The sequence below is a fragment of the Podarcis tiliguerta genome, assembly GCF_965153285.1.
Source record: "Podarcis tiliguerta genome assembly, chromosome: 16".
In the NCBI taxonomy this organism is placed as follows: Eukaryota; Metazoa; Chordata; class Lepidosauria; order Squamata; family Lacertidae; genus Podarcis; species Podarcis tiliguerta.
In genome coordinates this window covers 1,639,053-1,660,702 of record NC_139549.1, presented here as the reverse complement: position 1 = coordinate 1,660,702, position 21,650 = coordinate 1,639,053, and the positions used below count along the sequence as shown (strand labels likewise).

The window sequence follows — 21,650 nt, the reverse complement described above, 5'->3', positions numbered from 1 at the left end:
CCCAAGACTCATTGAAGATCATTCCCACCATTGCAGTGTGAGTGTGGTGTCTGATATCAGAGCCAGAGGTCTCCAGCATAGGTTTCTGAATAGCTTCCAACCCTGTAATAGCAAGCACAGGGGCCGAGTGTTGACTGGACGGTGGCCAAAAGAGGATCTCTGTGAGCTACATGAGGAGGGAGGCATTTCCAAGCCTGGAGGAACCCCAGAGTTTGCAGGTGTACAAAAATCTGAAAGCAAAAGACTTAATGCGACACCTTCTCTCCCCAAAAAACAATCAACCAAATGAGGATTATAGAGTGAACATGCCAAAAGGAAAATGGAGAGCAGGGTGAGGAAGTGTATGTGTGTAGGTGTAAGTGTAACATTCTGATTGTAATCTAGAACTGCAACATATTGTTGCAGGACACATTAATCCCCCCCCCCCAAGTACTTCAAACAGCAGAGGGTGGAATCTGGAACTTAAAAAAGAGAGGCTTTGAGCATTCTAGAGTTCAGCCACAGACAGATCCAAGAAAGGCTCCTGATATGAGAGATCTGAAAAGCTGAAGGCCAATGTGCAGACAATAGGTTGAGGAGAAATGGAGCCTTGGTTTAGGAACATGGGAAGCTGCCTTTGGTCCATCTAGCCCAGTGTTCTCTACACTGACAGGATTTTAGGCAGGGCGTCTTTCCCCCCAGCCCTACCTGGAGATGCATTCAGGTGTTGAAGCTGGGACCTTCTACATGTGAAGCAGGTGTTCTACCACTGAGACATGGCTTTGCCCAAGTGCTGCATTCTGCTGAGTCAGATCATTGGTCCTTCTAGCTGAGGACTCTCTACACTGGCTGGAAGCAGCTCTCCTGGGTTTCAGGGAGGGAACGTTCCCATGTCTACTTGGAGATGCTTTTGTGGGTTTAACCTGGGGCATTCTGCATGCAAAGCAAGTGTTCTGTCCCTGAGCTAGGACCCTTTCCTCCACTGTGTTGATGTGGAAACATACCCTGTTGTATCCTTTTCCTATAAGCAAAAACCCATCTTTATTCCAGTCCCAGTTCATGAATTGCATCATTCAGGATGATCAATTAGTGGCAGCATCAACTTCCTCTTAGTTTTGTTTAAAACTGGAACATAGGAATGCTAATTTTGCTTTCATATTTACTTTGATACATCATTCAGGATGATCAATTAGTGGCAGCATCAACTTCCTCTTAGTTTTGTTTAAAACTGGAACATAGGAATGCTAATTTTGCTTTCATATTTACTTTGATACATCATGAGCACAAGGTCAGGATTGCTAGCGTAGTCAAGAGTCCACTGCCCTCTTACGCAAAGCAGCCCAAAGGGAAGTCTATTTTGACACCTAAGGAGAGATTCAGGTTTAGCAGTTGGATGACAGATGCTATCCTGAGCATGATGTCACATCCATTCATAGACGGTTTCTCTCTTGCTTACAAACAGTCATGGGCAGGCTTACTAAAACATTTATGGGATGTAAGTCTGAATATTTATTTATTGACGTCTTGTCCATCTCAAAAGCAGAGTCTTCCTTTTAGCCATGTAATTGCATGTTAGAATGGTTCTGGTTACATGTTGCTGCTGCCCACAATGGCTTCCATTTCAGGAGAAGAGTGGTGGGCATTCTTTCAGTCTCTGCCAATCTGCCCAATTTTTCCCTGGGTGGATATCTCAAGACTCCACATCCCTATTTGCTTTCTTTTGAGGATGGCGGAAAACTCCATTGTATGGACTGATCTTTTGGAGAATAGTTTGCTCCACAGTTTAGAAAGCCTTGGATCATTCTCCCTTCCAGGGTTCAGCTTTAGCAAGATATCCTCAAGCCACTTTGGAGTGAGGGCTTCCGGCCATTTCAGAGTGAGGACTTCTAGTAAATTTGGAGTGAGGGCTTGTAGCAGAAAATAAGGTTTCACAACAAAAGGGAAAGAAAGGGAATTTTGCCTGTGAAATATTCTCTTCTCTTCTGTGCCAAAAAACAAAAACAAAACGTAGCCTTGGCAAGTCCCAAGTGGTGCTTAGAGGGTTTGGCACATCATTTGGTTTTTGGCCCCTGCAAAGGTGATGTTTCTTGACAAAATCCCTCTTGCTGGATCCTGTTGAGAAACAGAATTATATTTATAAATCAGATGGCATATTGGGGCTCTCCCATAGAAGAGAGGACAAACTTCTTCCCCTCTACTAGATTAAAGGATCTACCCTAGATTGGGAGTAGATCTCAGTTGGACATGAGGAAAAACATATTGATGGTAGGACCAGTTTGCCAATGGGAACACTTTCTAGAGCTGCTGGAGCTTTCCTTTGTTGAAGGTCTTCAAAGCAAGGATGGTGCATGACTATGGCGCATGACTAGAATCACACACAAACATATTTGCGTGCATATATTTGTGCACTCCCCCCCCACCGTTTGATATTTTTTTTAAGCCCATCCAAAATATCATGGACCTTACCAGGCCTATGTGACTTCTTCAGAAGAATTGTCCGGGGTCCTTCGGATCTGGTCGTAAATAGTCGTGACAAGCCGTTCTTTCTGTGGGCTTCTGTCCGCATTATTTTCCCGGAGACCTAGGGACTAAATGTAAATAAGGAAGGAGTTTGTTTTTAAATGATGTGGCATTTGCTGAAAATAAAAATGACGGCCGCCCCCAACACTTGGGAACATAGGAAGCTGCCACATACTGAATCAGACCATTGGTCCATGTAGCTCAGTATTGTCTACACTGACTGGCAGTGGCTGTTCAGGATTTCAGGCAGAAGTTTCTGCTGTGAATCTGAATACGTGCAGCTTCACAGAGTGAATTAGGGTTTGGCTGAGCTATGGCCCTTTCCGTAATCTGAGCTCAATTTGTATAGCGTGGAGAGATATCTAGCGGCTGGGCTCAAATGTCCTCTTCTGTCACGGAGCCAGCTGAGCCAGCTCCTGAGTTGGATGAGGAGGAGCGAGAGGGGCTGGCAGAAGAGGAAGCACTGGAAGGTGTGGGAGATCAAAGGGAGGTGGAGGCAGGACTCCCTGATGTTAGGGAGCCCCAGCACCCCTCCATCTCTGGCACAGAGGGAGAGGGCACACCACTTTTAGCCACTCAGGACAGGAGGAGGTTAAAGCGTAGGGAACAATGCAGACGTATGAGATTATCAAGACTGCTCTGCTGGAGGCAGAGCTGAAAGTCCCCACTCCTGGGATCTGTTGCTGATGATTCGGACGCGTGAAGAGATACTCTGTACTTTGTAAATAAGGTAAAGGTAAAGGGACCCCTGACCATTAGGTCCAGTCGCGACCTACTCTGGGGTTGCGGCACGCATAAAGACTGTAAATACCACTACTGTCAAGCCGAGGGATTTATTGCGAAGGGCAAACCTCCCTCCTTTACATCTTCATAGGCCAGTAGCTAAAGAAGGACCTGTGAGGTCCTGCAGTGGTATATTCTGAAGTTCAGGAGACCCGCATCACCAAGCCTTCAAGGAAGAGTCCATAGCCAAGCTTTTGAGGAAATAAGTCCTCTTCCTGCAAAACAGCTCTAGGCTGACCCGGGCTTCCACCCGGCAGAGGAGAGGCCCAATAGGGGCCTCAGGACAGTCTCACCTTATTGTTACCTTCTGGGGGGCTCCTCCGAAGGATCTCTGCATACTGGGGGTCAGATGGGCTCTCCTCCACTTGCACAGTTGGAATGGTAACTTGGAAGAAGAAAGAGATCGAGAGAGATCTGTGTGAGAGAGATCCTACATTGCTTTAGGAACTGTTTCAGCCTGAGGGCCACAATCCCATCTGAGCAACCTTCTGAGGGCCACATGCCAGTGCTGGGTGGGGCCATAGGGAAAGTGGGTGGAGCAACCAATGTAAACGCTGCCTTAGGCTACTTTCTGCACAGACTCACAACCCAGTCTCTATCCTCTACCCAGGCAAGAAAGAAGCTTTATCTGTTTCCAGCCAGGCAAAAATACCGTATTTGACCTGGGAGCAGTTCTGAGGTTAGACAGAGAGGTCTGGAGGGCCACATCTGCCTCCTCCCCAGGTCTCAGGCTCCTCACCCTTCCAGTTTAACATAAATATTGTCTAATTTGGTTCCTCCTGTGACAGCAGCAACAGCCCAGTTTGCAGTTATTAAGCATGGGGAAGTTTTTGTCAGTGGGGAGAAACACTTTTGAGGAAAGTTTCCACAGGCAAAATTTTCTGCACCAAGGAGTTCCTAAAGGCACAGAGTTTTTCAGAAAAGATGATGGCTCTTGCATTTAGCTTGCACTCCTTTTAATTTGTTTTTTCAGTTAAGTTTTATCCAGTTCTTCAGTCAAAAAGCCTCCCAAGAACAGCTTCCAGTTCCACATAGACATGGCAGTCCCTGCTCTTGAGACTTACAATCTAAAACAAACATGGCTCAAAAGGAAAGTAGATTGGGAGGGAAGAGAAAATAAGCAAACTCGGGTAAAATTACTTAACTCCAAGTTGTTCCGACGACCAGCAGGGGTTGAAGTGTTCTGTGACTCGTGAGTTTCTTTAAATGTGACATAATTAGGGTTGCGGGGGAAGGACTGGAATACTCCAAACAAATGTTTGGCTCACCAGCTTCTGCCGATTTTTCATTATTGATCCTCCAGCACCAGAAGGCAGCCCCAAGACTCAGCACTAGCAGGACAAAGGTCAAGACGACGTAGCCTGACTTGGAGAAAGAGGCCTCGGCTGTTGGGATTGAGATGGGTGCAGAAGGTCAGAGCCAGCTTGCAAGATCGACTATACACACACAATTCCAGCAGACAAACCCCTGCTGCTTCTTTTTGTGTCGTTCCTGGTAGCTCACAGGAAGAAACAAGTGTGTAGATCACACAGCAATACAGCAGCAGCTGTTGAGCATTATCCGGGTGCTCACATCAAGTACACAAAAATAGCAGGACTCTCAAATGTCAGGCACAGGTTTTGGAGAAACAGAAAGGGAAAGAGAGAGAGAGAGAAACAACAGATCGACAGAGGGATATCTGATAGTTTTATAGACCACGCACAAGCTACAGAGAAACTAGGAGAGAAAGAGTAATTGCAAGGAGATATGAAATTACACAGAAAGGTAAGGAAACAAGTTGGGATTAGGAACTCCAATGGTGAATCAGGAAATAGAAAGGGAGAAGTCTAAGGGTCAGGGAAGCCAGGAAATTTATCTTCCTGGCTTTGCGTGATTTTGCCTCTGCACACAGACCGCTGGAACATTGTTACAGGGAAATTGGATGGGAGAGGCTGAGACACACACACACACACACACACACACACACACACACACTGAGCCTTGCCTCACCATGAGGCAAGGACAGGGGGTCTGTGCTGCACATTACCAGAACCTCATTCGTTTAGGTTCAAAACTCCGTTCACAAAAGTGACTGTCTAATCAGAAGCTCCAGAGCCCTGACAGCAGCCCCTAATGTCAAGAAAATTAACAGCAGCATATCTGCAAAGCCATTGCATCGGCAAGGGAAGCTCAGCTCAGTTTGCAGAAGGAGCCCGCGACTCCCAGCTGAGCCCCAGGTCTCCAACAAAGGAAAACAGGGAAAGTGAATTGCTACATTTGGTATTATGTAGCAATTCACTGATAAATGTATCTACGTACGGGCTCAATAGGAAAACTTTAGAAGTTCATAAGAAATCACATTGCACGTATCAATCTTCTCAGTTCCAATGGCATTTAGGACGCAGGGAAGCGAGGTATAAGGGGAAGTGTGAGAGAGCCCACCATAATGCACAGATGTACAGTCACTTCTGCAGGGCCTTCCAAATGAGTCACGATGGTGATATCCTGCCCCAAGGTCATGGATAATGGGAATTGTAGTCCAAAAAGTTTGGGAAATTGAAATTGAAATACTTTATTGTCACTTGTACAACTTGTATACAGTGAGATTACACGAGCACCCCCCACTCAGCTCTCTTAGTCTTAATTCCCCTCGTTTACTGACTCACACACACCAAAACCAAAAGTCAGTTGCCCTGTTGTTCTCTTTTCATTCATCAGCCTAACAGCCCACGGTTAGAAGCTGTTCTTTACCCTGTTGGGGCGACTAATCCTGCTTCTATATCTTCTGCCCGAGGGCAGGAGATCAAGAAAGTGGCAGCCAGGGTGTGAATCATCCCTGAGAATTTCCCTCACTCTCCTGAGGCAACGTTCTTCCGCGATTTCATCCAGCGGATTCATGGGACAGCCCGTAATACCTTGTGCTGTATTCACACCCTCTGTAGGCACTTCCTATCAGTTGATGTCAAACCAGCGTACCACACCGCGATACAGTATGAAAGGACACATTCTATTGTGGAATGGTAGAAGGAGATCTAGATCAAGAAACCTTGCCATATAGATAATTACAAGCCACAGGCCTGGTGGAAAAGGAATTTTTTTGCCTGGCACTTAAAGACATGCAATGATGGTGCCAGGCCAGAGCCTCCCTGGGGAGAGGAACTTATAACTTGCTTTGTGTGGATGATAAAGCTGGAAACGCAAGAGAAATATTTTGAAAAGTGTTCAGTGTGGGAAAAATTCATTTTCTGTACCTCCACTCTGGCAGATCCTTTGCAAGTCAAAGGACACGATCTTGTGCTCAATGGGGTTGCTGGCCGTGCAGGAATAGGTGGTGTTCAGAGAGGCAGGCAGCAGCGAGAGGCGGAGAGTCTTGCCATCGGGGGAGACCTGGTATCTGTCGGAGCTCCCCAGATCCCGGATCGGGTTTCCTTTCCTCCAAGTGACGTTGACCTGCTCCTTTCCTGGAGAGAGACACTGGAGCGTCACATTGCACCACTTGGATGTGCTGGAGACCAACTGGCTCTGTATCCGTGGAGTAGAGACGGGTTCTGGATGCCAATGATGAGGAAAAAATGAAAAATGATATGTGGTGGATGTCAGCCAACATGGCGTTTGAACAGATGTCACAAAGTCACTCTCAGGAATTGGGAGCCAGGGGCTCCCTCTTGCCGTCCAAACAGGACATTACATTTCTGCTTGAAACTGACTTCTCACACAGCTACACTCTGCCTCTAAGCACAATAAAACTGCAGACTCCTGCATTTCAGAAATCCCAGTCACGAGTTTGCAATGCTTTAATAAATCCAGTATCCAAAGCACAATGGAGGAGGGGAATTAGCTCTTCCATTTCCTCCCAACCCCTAAATATTTCTTAGTAATGAGCTGCAGATAATGTTGGTTCTGCTAAAAGACCAGATGAGATTAACACATTTGCCTTTTTAATTTTGTGCATCAATGTTACTTTTCATAGGGATATAAGATCCCAATTCGTCTCCACAGTGCTTCCCACACACTTGTGGAAACTCAGATGAATTTTATGATTCTGTTTTAATGGCAGATCCTAAGATTACTGAATTTCAGTAATCCAAAGCTTACTGAAAATACAGCCAAGATCCTTTCCATAGCCATCAAAACTAGGCCACAACTGTTAAAGGAAATATGAATGCAGAGTCGAAAGTGTCTGAATTTTTTAAAACTACATTTGATTGCTCATCAACTCTGCTTTACTTAAAAATACATAATGTGTGGGTGCATAAATATATATACATACACATACTCTTCTACTGTGGTTGTCTTGAATATTGAGGGGGGAAACTGTCAAATTCTCACTTTCCCAATCTTAATTTCAGTTCTACACATCAGTTTAAAAAACCGTAACAGCATTTTAGTGTGAATTTCTCCTAATATACACATTTTTACATGCATTTCCCCCTAAAATGCATTTTGTATGTTACTGTAACTAATATTTGCATTTTTAAAATGGAAAACCTACCCCAGCCTAGGCATTTTTGTCTGCAATACTTGGTTAAAGACCTGCATTGCAAAATTCAGAGAAGGGCAGATTTTGAAGGATGGCTGTGTTTTGGCACTCATTTCTTTCTGAAATTCTGTGTTAATGTGAACAAATCCCTTACCTTGATAACCCTATCCTGTATCTGATGTTTATGTACTGTCGACTGAATAAACAAAAGTATACTGTTTCTGGTAAAACAGGGAGAGAGATGACAATTGGGCTAAAAATTGAAATTCTGCTGATTATTTTATTTTTAATATGCATGAGTGGACATGACTAACTCAGCTTCATTAATTTCCATGAGTCAACATGGAGTATAACTTAGCTGGATACAGCCTAATGACCCACCATAGACCATGAGGCGGAAGATCTGATCCTCAACGATAGCTGGGAATAACTTCACTCGAGCCCCAAAGACACCGCTGTCATTCAGCTCCAATGCCTTAATTCTGAGCGTCTCATTGTACATTTCTATCCTCTGCTTAAACCGGTCACCAGGATCAGGCCGTTCGAATTTCCCATCCCGAAACAAAGCCACCAGCAGCGCTGGGCCAGATCCAGCCCGGTAGCTCCACTCGATCTCCTTCAGTTTGGCTTGTGGACCAATGTTCACAGAGAGGGCCACTGAACCTCCCAGGACCCCGTTCACCTGGCGAGGAGGGGTGTGTGACTGGCCGGTGATGAGATCTGAGGATGATACAGAAAGGGAATGGAACAGTAATAATCAGAGAAAATAGATTTGTGCGCAAAACATAGGGATTTGTGGGGCAGAATTATTTTTCTTCCTAGCCCTAGGCTTAGAGTGTTGGAAGACATAGCACAGCCTAAAAGAAAGTACTTTTTCATGCAGCACATTGTTAAACTACAGTGGTACCTCGGGTTACAGAAGCTTCAGGTTACAGACGCTTCAGGTTACAAACTCTGCTAACCAGGAAGTGGTTGCTCCAGGTTAAGAACATTGCCCCATGAAAAGAATGGAAATTGTGCACCAGCGGCGCAGCGGCAGCAGGACGCCCCATTAGCAAAAGCACGCCTCAGGTTAAGAACCGTTTCAGGTTAAGAACGGACCTCTGGAACGAATTAAGTTCTTAACCCGAGGTACCACTGAACAGGTTTTGCTCCCTCAAGAGGTAGGTCACCAACTTGATTGAAAACTGAGTTTCCAGTGTTGTGATAATACTCACAACCGTGATATTTTAGGCAACAATCCAGCTAGCTGACTCTGCAGAGCTAGCAGGGTGGACCCAACCACTTTTTTTACTCAATTGAATAAGTTCCCATTGAGCATACCATTAAGTTGGATATGAGTGTTCTAAATATCTGTGTTTTATGTTTATAGTAGTAGGGGCTGCCACCCCTGCTTACTCCATTTGCCAACCCTTCCACTACACCTAGTCAACTCCTACCCCCTTTACATCTGACCAATTCCCCCTCCCTTTAGACCCCACCTGCCCCCTCACTTATCCCCTCACAGCTCACCCCAAACACCAACCCTTTTTAAAGGAGGAGGAGAGCGACTTCAGAGAGTGGTTTGACATACTGCCTTCTGAAGTGCCTCGCCCCTTCATTAAACCTCATGGCAGCCATGATTAATGCAGGTGGCAGGTGCTTCAGGGGGCAGTTAGACAAACCCCTCTCTGAAGACCCCCTTTCTGTTAAGCAGCTCACATGGCCACTTCTTGCTTGCTCACCTGCCTGCTGCTCTGCCATCAAGCTGGAGTTGGTGTGGCCCCCTATCAGCAGCCACATGAACTTCAGCATGACGACAACCTTATATGTTTATGTATAAGGAAATATCATCCATAGCAAAAGCCACCTAAAGCCTGTGGGCAAGCTGATATTTTCCTTTTAAGCATTAAGTCATAAAGCCCACCATCTGGAGACTTTTTTGAACATACAGCTTTTTGCACACTTCAGGGAAAGTGTTATTTAAAGTCTATTTATCTGCCGGAGGATCAGATTCTTAACCAATCTTGTCTTGTTCTGGGAATAAGTTAAAACACACATGGCAGAGTGGATGTGAAGAAGAAGTTAGGCCACAGGGTGTCACTGTTTCAAGAATCTGGGCAAGGTTTTAGGAACAAATGGGCATGTGGCTGTGAAGAGGAGGACACTCCCCTAGGTGGCACTGTGTAAAAAATATCCAGACAAGGTCCTAGAAGGACAGGAAATGGAATGACCCACTGGCAAATTCTGAAGAAGACCTGGATCTACACATAACTCTATCCCCCCCCCATTCTATTCCTTCATCTACTCAGTCAATAATTATTGAACCTAAGAATGTTGACTGTGCTGTTAAGGGCTCATTCACCTGCACACCAGTCAAGCCATCTTTGGCTAGCATTGATTGCCAGTCTGTGTTGACCAGACATTCCACCTATGCAAGAGAAAAAACAGGCAGAATTCAGACCTCAGAATGAAAATATAGGCACATCACTGGGGAACCCTTATCTCTCTATTGCATACTGAAGAGATCAATATGAATTGGACACATTGCCAAACTGAAATACAGCTATTGTAAACCGGTCTTGCTTGGGTCCTGATCTATATGAGCTTTGGGTCATTCCACTTGTCACAGGAGGAGCAATTAAGAAATCCCAGAGCCAGCCTTTTACAGCATTTTACCATGATCCCATGCGGGTTTCCTGAGAAATAAGTCCCAATGAATTCAACAGGGCTTAGCTTCTAGGAAAAATGTCCAGGTTGGGGAAGGGATTTGATCTTTGCAAATTCCATTAAAAGAGCCTGGGTGCTGGAACAGGCCAAAGGGGGCCCTTCTAATCCAGCCTCCTGTTTTCATAATGGTCAAATGCTCCCCCCCAAAAAACCTAGGAATCTAGATAAACTGCCTCTGGATCTGGAGGCTCCATAGGAACATGGGAAGAACCTGCTGCTGGATCAGGCCAAAGGGGGCCCATCTAGTTCAGCATCCTGGTCTCACATCGGCCAACCAGATGTCTCAATGGGAAACCAACCTAAGCAGGATTTGAACAAAAGAGCCCCCTCCTCTCCTGTGGTTTCCAGCAAATGGTATTCAGAAGTATTGTTTCCTCTGATTATGGAGGAAGAAGATGACCACTGTGGCTAGTAGCCACTGGCCTTCTTATCCCCCTGTTCCTATTTATAGCCATCCAGGTTGATGCCCATCATTACACTGTGAATTTCATAGTTTAACTATGCATTGTGTGAAGAGGTCATTTTCTTTGTCTGTCTATCCTGAATCTCCCATCATTCAGCTTCACTGGATGGCCCCGTTGGGTTTTGGTATCATGAGAGAGGGACATAGTTTCCTCTCAAGCTACTTTATGGTAGATAACTCTTATACATCTCTATCATGTCCCCACTTAACTGACTTTCTTCCAAACTAGTAAAGGTAAAGGGACCTCTGACCATTAGGTCCAGTCATGACCGACTCTGGGCTTGCGCGCTCATCTCGCTTTATTGGCTGAGGGAGCCAGCGTACAGCTTTCGGGTCATGTGGCCAGCAGGACTAAGCCGCTTCTGGCAGACCAGAGCAGCGCACAGAAATGCCGTTTCCCTTCCCCCCGGAGTGGTATCTATTTATCTACTTGCACTTGCTTTCGAACTGCTAGGTTGGCAGGAGCAGGGACCGAGCAACGGGAGCTCACCCCGTCGTAGGGATTCGAACCGCCAACCATCTAATTGGCAAGTCCTAGGCTCTGTGGTTTAACCCACAGCACCGCCTGCATCCCTTTATTCCAAACTAACCCCCCCTCCCCCCCCCAAAAAAATTTGTAACTTTTCCTCAGAGGGGAAGTATTTCAGGCATTAGATCATTGTGCCTGCTGGTCCATCATGATCTGATCTGCCTCTTCTGAATGAATATCTGCAGGTTGCATCTTAGCTATGCATCCTATTTCACACTTCTCTGAATGCTGCAACACAGATCTCGGCTCAAGGAACATATCAAAAGTACATTTAACAGTGCATATTTTGGAGATGCACATTTAGAAACACACATTTTGACAGGCAATGTTTATTTTAAGGGGAATGTGTTTTAAAAGATTTTGCCACTAAAGAGACCGCAGTCTCCACTGACCTACATTCCAAGGAAACTAAAGCTGGGTAAATGCAACAAAATGGTTCTATTCAAACACATATATATTGTTATAGATTTGGGGGGATCCCCCTGAACCCTAGAAATTAAGGAATGCAAAATTGTGGTTATTTGGGGCGGGAAGAGAGAAATATAAGCTGCAGATGAATTCCTGGGTAGCCTGGCCAAACTAGGGCCATTAAGGGAGCAATAGAGGGTCATTAAGGGTCTTTTGAGGACCATTGCCAATGCAAGAGAACTCCCCCCCCCCTTGCCCTGAGGTGTGAACAAAGATGGGAGTTTGAAGGGTCGCCAAGGTGAGGGTGTGTGTGTGTTTAATGGGACAGGAAATGGGGGTTTTCAAGCAAGGGTTGCTGGGAGGGAGAAGCTGGAAAAAGAGCTGAGATCCATCTTGGGCAGGATGGCTGAAGGCTACCTTTGCTGCTGTGGGGTACTAGCACCTCTCAAAAGGACTATGCTGTAGGTTTTGGACTCCCTTCATGCAGACTGAAGGTGTTCATAGGTGGATGAACCATATTTCTTAAAGCCACAGCACTTTCCTCTCTAAAGGAGCACAGACCCTGTGTGAGAGCCTGGGACCCTGTGGGCTCTTGCCACCTCTCATCAGAGAGCGGTTTCCCATCCAAGTACTAACCAGACCTGCTCCTGCTTAGCTTCTGAGACCAGACCAGATCAGGGGTGTTCAGGGTAGTGTAACAATATATAACCTGAGCATAAGACAGATCTTGCTTCCCCATTAGGTTTTCAGGTGAGCCCCCAAACCCAGCACAGAGCCAACATCTCTTTGTATCTCCAGCTTCCAGCTTGCTTCTAGCTCAGACCACACAGCCAACACTCAGGCTATTGTTCTCCCAGCAAGCAGCCAGGTGAGGGAGTGGAGGAAAGGCCCATCCATCAGCATGGAGGCCACCACCACGTAGGGCTCAACCATACTTTCCTTTGTCCCATGGCAACCAATCAGTCAGGATTTCTGCAGATTTACATTTGTTCCAATTCAGCAGTAAAGAACAGTTTTTCCCAGGGAAAGTGGCAGGGACAAGAGAAAAACTTCTCCAACCTGTGCCTAGAAATCATGAGACGAACAGAAGCATGAGTGAGCCCTTAGTTGTAGCTCTTGGAACCTATCTCATTCTTTTGGGATACAGTCATACCTCTTGTTACGTCCACTTCATGTTACATTCTTTCATGATACGTCCCGCGGCTACCCGGAAGTACCGGAAAGGGTTACTTCTGGGTTTCGCCACTTGCACATGCGCAGACGCTCAAAATGACATCACACACATGCGCAGAAGCGGCGAATCGTGGCCTGCACATGCACAGATGTGGGTTATGTTCTGCTCATGTTGCGAACGGGGCTCCAGAACAGATCCCGTTCACAACCAGAGGTACCACTGTGCTGGAGAGGTCACCTAAGCACCCAGCTGAGGCCATTGTCTTACAAAGAAATTTGACTAGTTCAGCGATAGAATTCTCTGTTAGAGTTCAACCCTCGCTGGGCACAGAACCCCAAGAATTGGAAGGGGCTCAGGGCATCATTCAGACTGCTAAATCCACAACAATAGATTTAAATATAGAACTCAAATGCATTTTTTTGTGTGGATTTTACAGAAGCAACCCTGTCACTTATTTCAGGAAAGGGATAAAATGGACTTATCGGTGAACACATGAGAAAGTGACGTGGGCTGTGCCAACACTGATTCGCCTGTCTCCGCTGCAAACTTAATTTCCTTGGGGTAGGGGGAGAGGACAGGAGAGTGCGTAATAAGACTATTTCCAACGCAGAGACGTGACACAAATCCCAACAGCCTTGAGAGGTCACTGGCGATTCAAGGACCTGATTGCCCTCGGTCAGAGATTGGGAACATCTGCAGCCCTCCAGATGCTTGTGCGCTCCAGCTCCCATCCTTCATCTCTGGCCGTTGGCTGGGATGCCTGTTGTGGGCTTGGAGCCCAACATCTGGAGGACAACAAAATTCCCCATCCCTGGGCAATGAAAAACCTACGTGGGGGTGGAGGAAGGGAGGGAAGAGAGAGAGAGAGAAAGCCGTGCACTGCTGAACTTTGTGATTTGGATGATCCCATAATATCTTCTCCAGAATCTGGATCAAAGGTTCTAGCTGTGCCCCTGGTCCTTTGCCCTCATGAACCACTCCATGCATGTGACAGGCCCAGATCCCCCAGTGACGCTTTCTTTCTTAAGCTGTTTTGCAACATGCTGGGAAATCTGGCACCCCCCTCCTGCCCCCAGCCAGGACACCCAAAACTTGTCAAATTGCCCCCTACGTCTGGGTAACATGGTGTGACAAAACTGCTGAGTATGGCCCTGTCTCTCCTGCTGGCATCACAGCTAGAGGTCTCCCTCCTTCTCCACCCCCCCCTCCCTGCTGCTGCCTCCCCTTTGAGGAAGAGGAAAGCAGATGTGGTTTGAGATTAAGAGAAGATTAAATACCCACATCAGAGCTGTCTCTCTCCCCCTACAGCTTCCGCCTGCCAAAATTTATTGTGAGCTGGGCTGTGTTCTGGGTTTAGCCTTCACCTCTCTCTCAGATAAAAATAAATCAATAAGTGGAGGGATAAGGGGGGAAAAGGAGAGAGGGGGTCAGTTGCAGTGATCCTATTTGCCGGGGGTTTCCTCTTTATTATTTATTAATAATTGCAATCTTTGATTGCTGCTCCTTTGGAAAATGCCAAGAGACCTTCTTTGATTTCATTAGGTACCAGAAACAAATAACAGGTGGTGCGATCTGTTTTCTCTCACCCTGGTTGTTTTAGTAAGGTTTTATTTATTCCTTTGTGTTTATATCTCACCATTTTTTCCCTCTCCAAGGAGCTCAAGGTGGCTATTACATGGTTCTTTCCCTCCCTCCTTGTTTAGCCCCCACAGTGGTGAGGCTGAGAGGCAAGCTGTGGCTGAGTCAGGGTCATGGCCAGTGAGCTTCATAGCCAAGTGGGGATTGTTCTCCCAGATCCAAGACTGACACTCTGTTTGTCTATATCTCCATCACATCGACATCCCACCTTTTTCTCAGTTTGGTGTAGTGGTTAAGAGTGGTGGACTCGTAATCTGGTGAACCGGGTTAGTGTCTCTGCTCCTCCACATGCAGCTGCTGGGTGACCTTGGGCCAGTCACACTTCTCTGAAGTCTCTCAGCCCCACTCACCTCACAGAGTGTTTGTTGGGGGGGGGAGGGAAAGGAGAATGTTAGCCACTTTGAGACTCCTTCGGGTAGTGATAAAGCGGGATAGAATAATAGAATCATAGAGTTGGAAGAGACCACAAGGGCCATCGAGTCCAACCCCCTGCCAAGCAGGAAACACCATCAGAGCACTCCTGACATATGGTTGTCAAGCCTCTGCTTAAAGACCTCCAAAGAAGGAGACTCCACCACACTCCTTGGCAGCAAATTCCACTGTCGAACAGTGGAACACTGGATATCAAATCCAAACTCTTCTCCTCTTCTTCTTCCCAAAGGGGTGCAAGGTGGCATATGTGGTTCTCCCCCCCCCTCTACATTTACACTCCACAACAACCCTGTGAGGTAGGTTAGACCATGTTAGACCCAGAAAGCGGCCTTACTCCAAGTCCCGTCTAGCCTGGCCACATTGTTCTCTAGTCTGCCTTCCATTCTCTAGTGTTCTTTAGTCTGCTCCATCCTAACATCATGAGTCAATCCTCTCCCCAGGGCCCTTAAATCCTTTTTTTCTTCCACTGTGACTGTTGTCTGGGTTCACCTTAAGGAAGCGACGGATTGCGGAGATGGGGGAGGCAGAAACGAGGGGGGTGGGTAGGTTACTGGGATGAAGAAAATTGCGTCCACCATTTATCACAGCTTTATCCCATTTTATCCTGAAGTTGGTTAGAACATTGTAATCTCCGCAAATCCCCTGTCCTCAAAGCTGAAAGACATGACTGGTTAGCAGGGGCTTGGAGGGAGGAATGAGTTTGGGGGGGGGTGGACACACACACAACTGGTGGATTATTACAAATAAATAAATAAAGGGCTTAGGAAAGGAATGCTGAGAGGCAAAGATGGCAGGCGGCGCAAAGGAGATGTGTGCAGATTTGTTGCTTGCACAATTTACATCCCTACAACCCTCAATGAAAATTTATGTTCCCAGGGTAGTATGAGATTCACTTTTATTGAATTATATATCACTTTTTTCCTCCAAGGAGCTCAAGGTGGGGGTGCATGGTTCTTCCAACTCCTCATTTAATTCTCACAACAACCCTGTGAGGTAGGTTAGGCTGAGAACCAATGACTGGCCTCCCCAAGGTTACTCCCAGGTCCTAGTCTGACACTCCCTCTATGGCATCACAGTGGATAGACGGACTGATTTCAAAGGGCTGTGTCAAATATTAATTTTACTCAGCAGAGACCCAGTGAAATGTGACGGACATAGCTAGCTTCAGTCCATTCATTTCAATAGGTCTACTCTCAGTAGGCCAAATTGAGAATCTGAGGAACAACAGGCATCCTTGCTGGAAACATCTGCAGCCTTTAAACCTGCTTAATCCTGTGACATTTTATAATACAGATTAGTAATATTCAGTCCTAACAGAAGCGGGAATCAGAATCCGCCAAGGTTGTTATTATTACCATTAATCAATCAATTGCCTTCTCAACCACCATCTCAAGGCAATTTACATATCAGATCATTAAAAAAAGAAAAGCAATACATTTAAAACAAGACTGAGATCCCAACAAGTATACACTCGTGGCAAAGACCCATTTATTCAGCTGGAAAAGTCTGTTGGAACAACAATGTCTTCAGTTGTTCCCAGAAAGTGCAGATTGAGGGCACCTGCCATGAGTGAGGAAAACGCTAGCAGTCCCAGGAACCTTTGCAACTGCAATCCCATGAGTCTTTGCACTGACCATTGAAACCTGTGGGGAGTTGAAGTTTGAGAAAGCAGATTTGGAGGAAACAGTTGTGGTGGGGTTTGATGGATTTTTGGCAGAGTTTGGTTTTTTTCACATATACGTGGGGTATCCGGGAACATAACCCCCATGTAAGTGGGGAGACGCCCATATTGTTTTCATTAAGAGATACCCTTTTATACACACATTCATCTATTTGGGGCTAGAGAACTGCACAGCAAAATCTGAAACATTGTTCTTATTTTGAGGGGCAGGCGAGTTTCGATTTGTGTATTGCGAATGAGGCAGAAGTTGGCATTGCAATACGAACGAAACTGGATTTCTCCCTCATCCTTTCCTGAAAGGCTAACAACTATAGTTTGTTATCAGTGCTTCATGGGTTGGTTGGTTGGATGCATGAATGGTGGTCATCAACGGGCAGATGTTCAGATATGTGGCAAGGGGAAATAATTGTAAGCTGTGGGGTCAAGAGGCCTTGAGATGCAGTAAGTCTGCGTCATTCCTTCGAAAAGCTCAAATAACAAGCAGGGTGGGCATTCTCAGCCCTACCACTAGCCAGAGTTGAGATAGCTGGTTTTTCCACCTGAACCCACCAGACCTTCCCCTAAATTGAAGCACAGAGTTGTGTCTACCTCATGGCCTGCTTTGCACCTCCCTCGTCTCATCTCCTGCCCTTGGATGCATTGGAAGATGCTCTCCTACTGTCAGTGTTTAATCAGATTCTGCTGCTCTACATTGAAAGAGGTGGAAGACGCCATCTTGGTTTTGTGCCTCAGGCAGCAAAACGTCTTGCACCAACCTGGAGCATTAGTTAGAGCTGCTATTATCGTTCATTATGAAAATGTCTATTCTGCCCTTCCATAGGTAAGGTGCTATTACACCTTCAGGTTAAAGCTTTTGAGGTCTCACAGCCTCCCAGGCAAGGAACTGTGAAATTGGTAAGTCTAAGAATAAGACTTTAGTAGAGTAGGGTAAGAAGACAGCGATCGTTAGAAATTTTCACTTTTCCAAATATTTCAAGGCAGTTTTTCAGCCAACAATTACAAAACTGAATCTTTTAGGGGAATGTGTGCATAATAATTAAATGCATTAGGCTCAATAACATATGAAAATTTATCATGTTTGGGCAAATTGCTTGCAAAAAACCCCTGCACATTAGTCAAAACTGCATACAAAATATGGAGAAATACATGAATTTTCAGGATTTTTTTATTTTAAGAAAAGCAAATTTCTGCAGAAATGTGGAGGGCTCAATTTAAGACTGGAAAACTGAGAGAACTGGAGTCAACAGATATAATTATCCCTGCTTCTAACTGATTAAGAAAAACAACAACCCCAGGCTGAATACCAAGAATTAGTAATAGGAATGAACTGAGCAGTAGATGAAATGAGAGGTGGCTGAGGAACTGCTAATTTCGCACACACTTCACATTACGGGTCCTGCATTCCTTACAGAAAGTGTTTCTGGAGCTGAGATCTCTTCCTCCCTGGAGCGTCTCTCATGTGCAAGTTATTTGGAGCGGTAACATCTGGTTGTGTGCTAATAATATCCAGCCACCTTTGCAACCAAGTTGCCTCTGCAGGCAAAAGTTGCCGGGGAGGGGGGAAATGGAGAAGGATAGAATCTGGATCAGAGAGTCAGGAATCAGGGAGACTTCTTTTGCATGCCATTGCATAGCAGATGCAAACTTTCATTTCCACCACCTGCGTCCAGTCAAAATCATGTCAGGTGTGATCCTGTTGGTAGCCACTTTGAAATGAACTGGAGCTGCACGTTGGTGTAAATACAACTGGTGTGTGAAAATTGCATGGTGAAATGTGTGCCTTTTGGTTCTCCCCAATGCAGACCAGGTTATTTATTGATTTAATCACTCGTTATGCTTATTAGTCACTTGTGACCGAAAAGGTCACCAAGCAATTTGCATTTGAGAACATAAATGCAAGCACATTATGCCAGGGGAATCTGGTTACTGAATTTTTATAAATAAAGATCTGGCAAGGCAATAAGTCAATGGAACCGAGAGACAGCCTGGTGCAAGGCTCAGCAGGAGATATATGGGCGGCATGATTATAGGGGAGTGGGGGGGATTCTGCTGAAAGCAGACATTGATTTGCCCACAAGCGCCTTGCCTACTGCCGGAAGATATTTTAAGCTGAAATAAATCCATGCTTCTTTTCAAAAACAAATGCTCAAGGCAGCACCCCAAGTGTGCTCATGCCCACGCTTCAAAAACAGTAGAAAACGACCAAGACCAGAACCACAAATTTTAAGCCACCCTAGAAGTCTTCCTCGCAGACCTGATCCTATGCAAATTTACTCAGAAGCAAGCCTCGCCATTTTCAGTGGGGCTGAAAGGATGCAGAGGATACCCCAGAGGGCATTAAGCAACCGCCAATAGTCCCGTATGCTAAAAGGCATCAATAGAATCGCAGGAAAAGTTTCACACCAGGTCAAGTTTTTATTCCAACCCACCTCAAACAAGGGCACACTGAAGGCAAGTGAGCTGTGCCTATAGGGTGGTCGGGGGGGTGTGGGAATAGATACACTCTCACCTTTGTTAAATAATCTCACCTCCAAACACCAGGTCTACACACACACAAACACACACACACCCATCCCCCAGGGATCTTCTGTGTCTTACACGCAGGTCTAATTCACTTACCTGTTAAGAAGCTGGCGAGTGTCAAGAGCAATAAAGCGAGGGCATTCTTTCTGAGCATTGCCCATTTCATCTCCATTTCCGCCCTGCCAGATTCCTCTTTGCCCTGCCTGTCTCAAGAGCATCTGCCGGGGAGGTGGGGAGCTGCCACAGGGAGAAGCACATCACGGAGTCCTTGGAGATCTCTCTCTCCTTCTCTCTCTCTCTCTCGCTTTCTCTCTCCCCCGCTCAGCTACAAGTGTTAATTAGCACCCCTTAACTGATCATAATTATTGTTTGCGGCTCTTCGATAGCAACTGAGTTCCTGAACAAATCTGTGTGTGTGTGAGAGAGAAAGACACTCTCTCTCTCTCTCTCTCTCTCTCTCTCTCTCTCTCTTGTGCGTGAACAGAGTTTCAGTCCCGGATGGCGCGGATTATCACCAGATGACGATTTAATCGGAGGGTTCGGTGCGAGCAGGCACTGATGTCGCATCTCATCAGGAAATCCTTCATCAGGGCAATTAAACGATCTCTTCCCCCCAATGTAAGAACAGGGGCCTGACCAAATTCCTGCTCAGACTCGAGTCTCGGAAGGACAACAGTTGCTGGGATGCACAAGGCAGGGGGAGTCCAGCTGCAAATCAGGTCCTGCTCACAGATTAACCATCGGGGCATCTGGTTGGCCACTGTGTGAAAAGGATGCCAGACTAGATGGGCTCCCTTTGGCCTGGACCCAGCAGGGAGGATGCTATTGTGTTCTAATTTTAAGCACAGTATAAGGAGGGGGACCTCGCAGTGAGCCCTGAACAGCACAGGGGGCCCAGCCTCCGAAATTCACACCTCTCCGAATTTTGCAAAGCACTCCCTCCAGCTAAGTGATTTGCATAAACTGAGACACCGTGTGCATTCTATTAGCACCAAAGTGTGATATATTAGGGGAAGATGCATATAAGCATCTGTCTATTTGGAGAAATTTGTGGCAATATGGTGGTGGCTTTTCATGAAGACTTAAAGAGCTTTGTAAACAGATGTGGAAATGCAGAGAATGGAATTTTAGGTTGGGGAGGGGATGAGATCTGAGAGGAATGGAAATTGATGGATTTTCCTGTCCTGAACTGCAGATGTTGGGGACTGAACCCAGAACCTTCTGCATGTAAAGCTGATTCCTTTTTCTTTTTCCCCATTCATATCCCACCTTATTTCTAAAAAAAGGATAGATGATAGATAGATGTTAGATAGATGATAGATAGATAGATAGATAGATAGATAGATAGATATAGATAGATAGATAGATGATAGATGATAGATAGATAGATGATAGAGATAGATAGATGATGACAGATAGCTAGAGATAGAGATAGATAGATGATAGATGATAGATAGATGATAGATATAGATGATAGATAGATATAGATGATAGATAGATAGATAGATAGATAGATGATAGATAGATAGATAGATAGATAGATAGATAGATAGATAGATAGATGATAGATAGATGATAGAGATACACAGACAGACAGACAGACAGACAGACAGACAGACAGACAGATGATAGATATAGTATATGGAATAAGGATCTGGCAAGGCAGTAAGTCAATGGAACCAAGAGACTTTTTTTATTTTGTTTTAAGAAATGAGGCACCTTCTGCATGTAAAGCTGATTACTTATTTATTTGTTGCATTTTTATCACACCTTTTCCTCCAAGGAGCTCACAGTGATGTACATGGTTGTCACCCTCCATATTTTACCACACAACAACCCTGTGAGGTTGTTAGACTGAACGACAGCGACTGGCCCCCAAGGTCCACTCCCGGTGAGCTTCATGGCTGAGTGGGGATTCGAACCCTGGTCTCTCCTGGCTCCTAGTCTGGCACTGTAACCACTGCGCCACATTGTCTCTCCCGCTGACCCATGGCTTTTCTCCCCACAGCAGCCTGCCCACTTCACTGTCCTCAACCTGCCCAAATGGAGGTCTTGTGTGCCCTAGACTTGGGGTTGGCGAAGGGACATGCGCTGCTGTTCAGAAGTGTCGAAGCGTCTTCTGTTTTCGTGTTGGGTGGTGGAGGAGGAAGCGAACAAAGCTTGGCTTCCAAAAAAGATAAAAGAGGGTGGAGAGAACGAACATAATGACTTGTTTTGTTTCATGAGGAAAAGCAGCCCCAAGAGTGGGCGTGTCATCAAGCAGCTGGGTTCTGTTTTTACCCTGGAAAGCAAGAAAAGGTGATTCACGAGAGATAATGGATGTGCAACTCTTTTTTTCTGCTGCTCAAATAC

General features: G+C 45.8%; 2 protein-coding genes across 7 annotated transcripts in view; both read right to left on the bottom strand.

Moving 5' to 3' along the window:
- Positions 1-21,650, bottom strand: part of LOC310666072 (uncharacterized protein) — a 1,539,811-nt gene that overhangs the window by 348,736 nt on the left and 1,169,425 nt on the right. The window lies entirely within an intron of this gene.
- On the bottom strand, positions 1,476-19,948 carry LOC310666114 (SLAM family member 5-like). Of its 5 annotated transcripts, none has more exons than XR_014505766.1 (8): positions 19,395-19,948; positions 10,086-10,151; positions 8,123-8,461; positions 6,513-6,809; positions 4,551-4,667; positions 3,587-3,667; positions 2,446-2,567; positions 1,476-2,094 (listed from the first exon to the last, which is right to left on the bottom strand). XR_014505766.1 is itself a non-coding variant. In XM_083416725.1 (8 exons), the coding sequence occupies exons 1-7, from the start codon at positions 19,468-19,470 to the stop codon at positions 2,451-2,453; spliced, it is 1,104 nt and encodes a 367-aa protein (XP_083272851.1). In that variant the 5' UTR covers positions 19,471-19,935; the 3' UTR covers positions 1,476-2,094; positions 2,446-2,450. The 5 variants fall into 5 exon arrangements, 3 of the variants coding, with proteins under 3 accessions (XP_083272851.1, XP_083272850.1, XP_083272852.1); XR_014505767.1 differs by having other exon boundaries at positions 1,476-2,091; XM_083416725.1 differs by having other exon boundaries at positions 3,576-3,667; positions 19,395-19,935.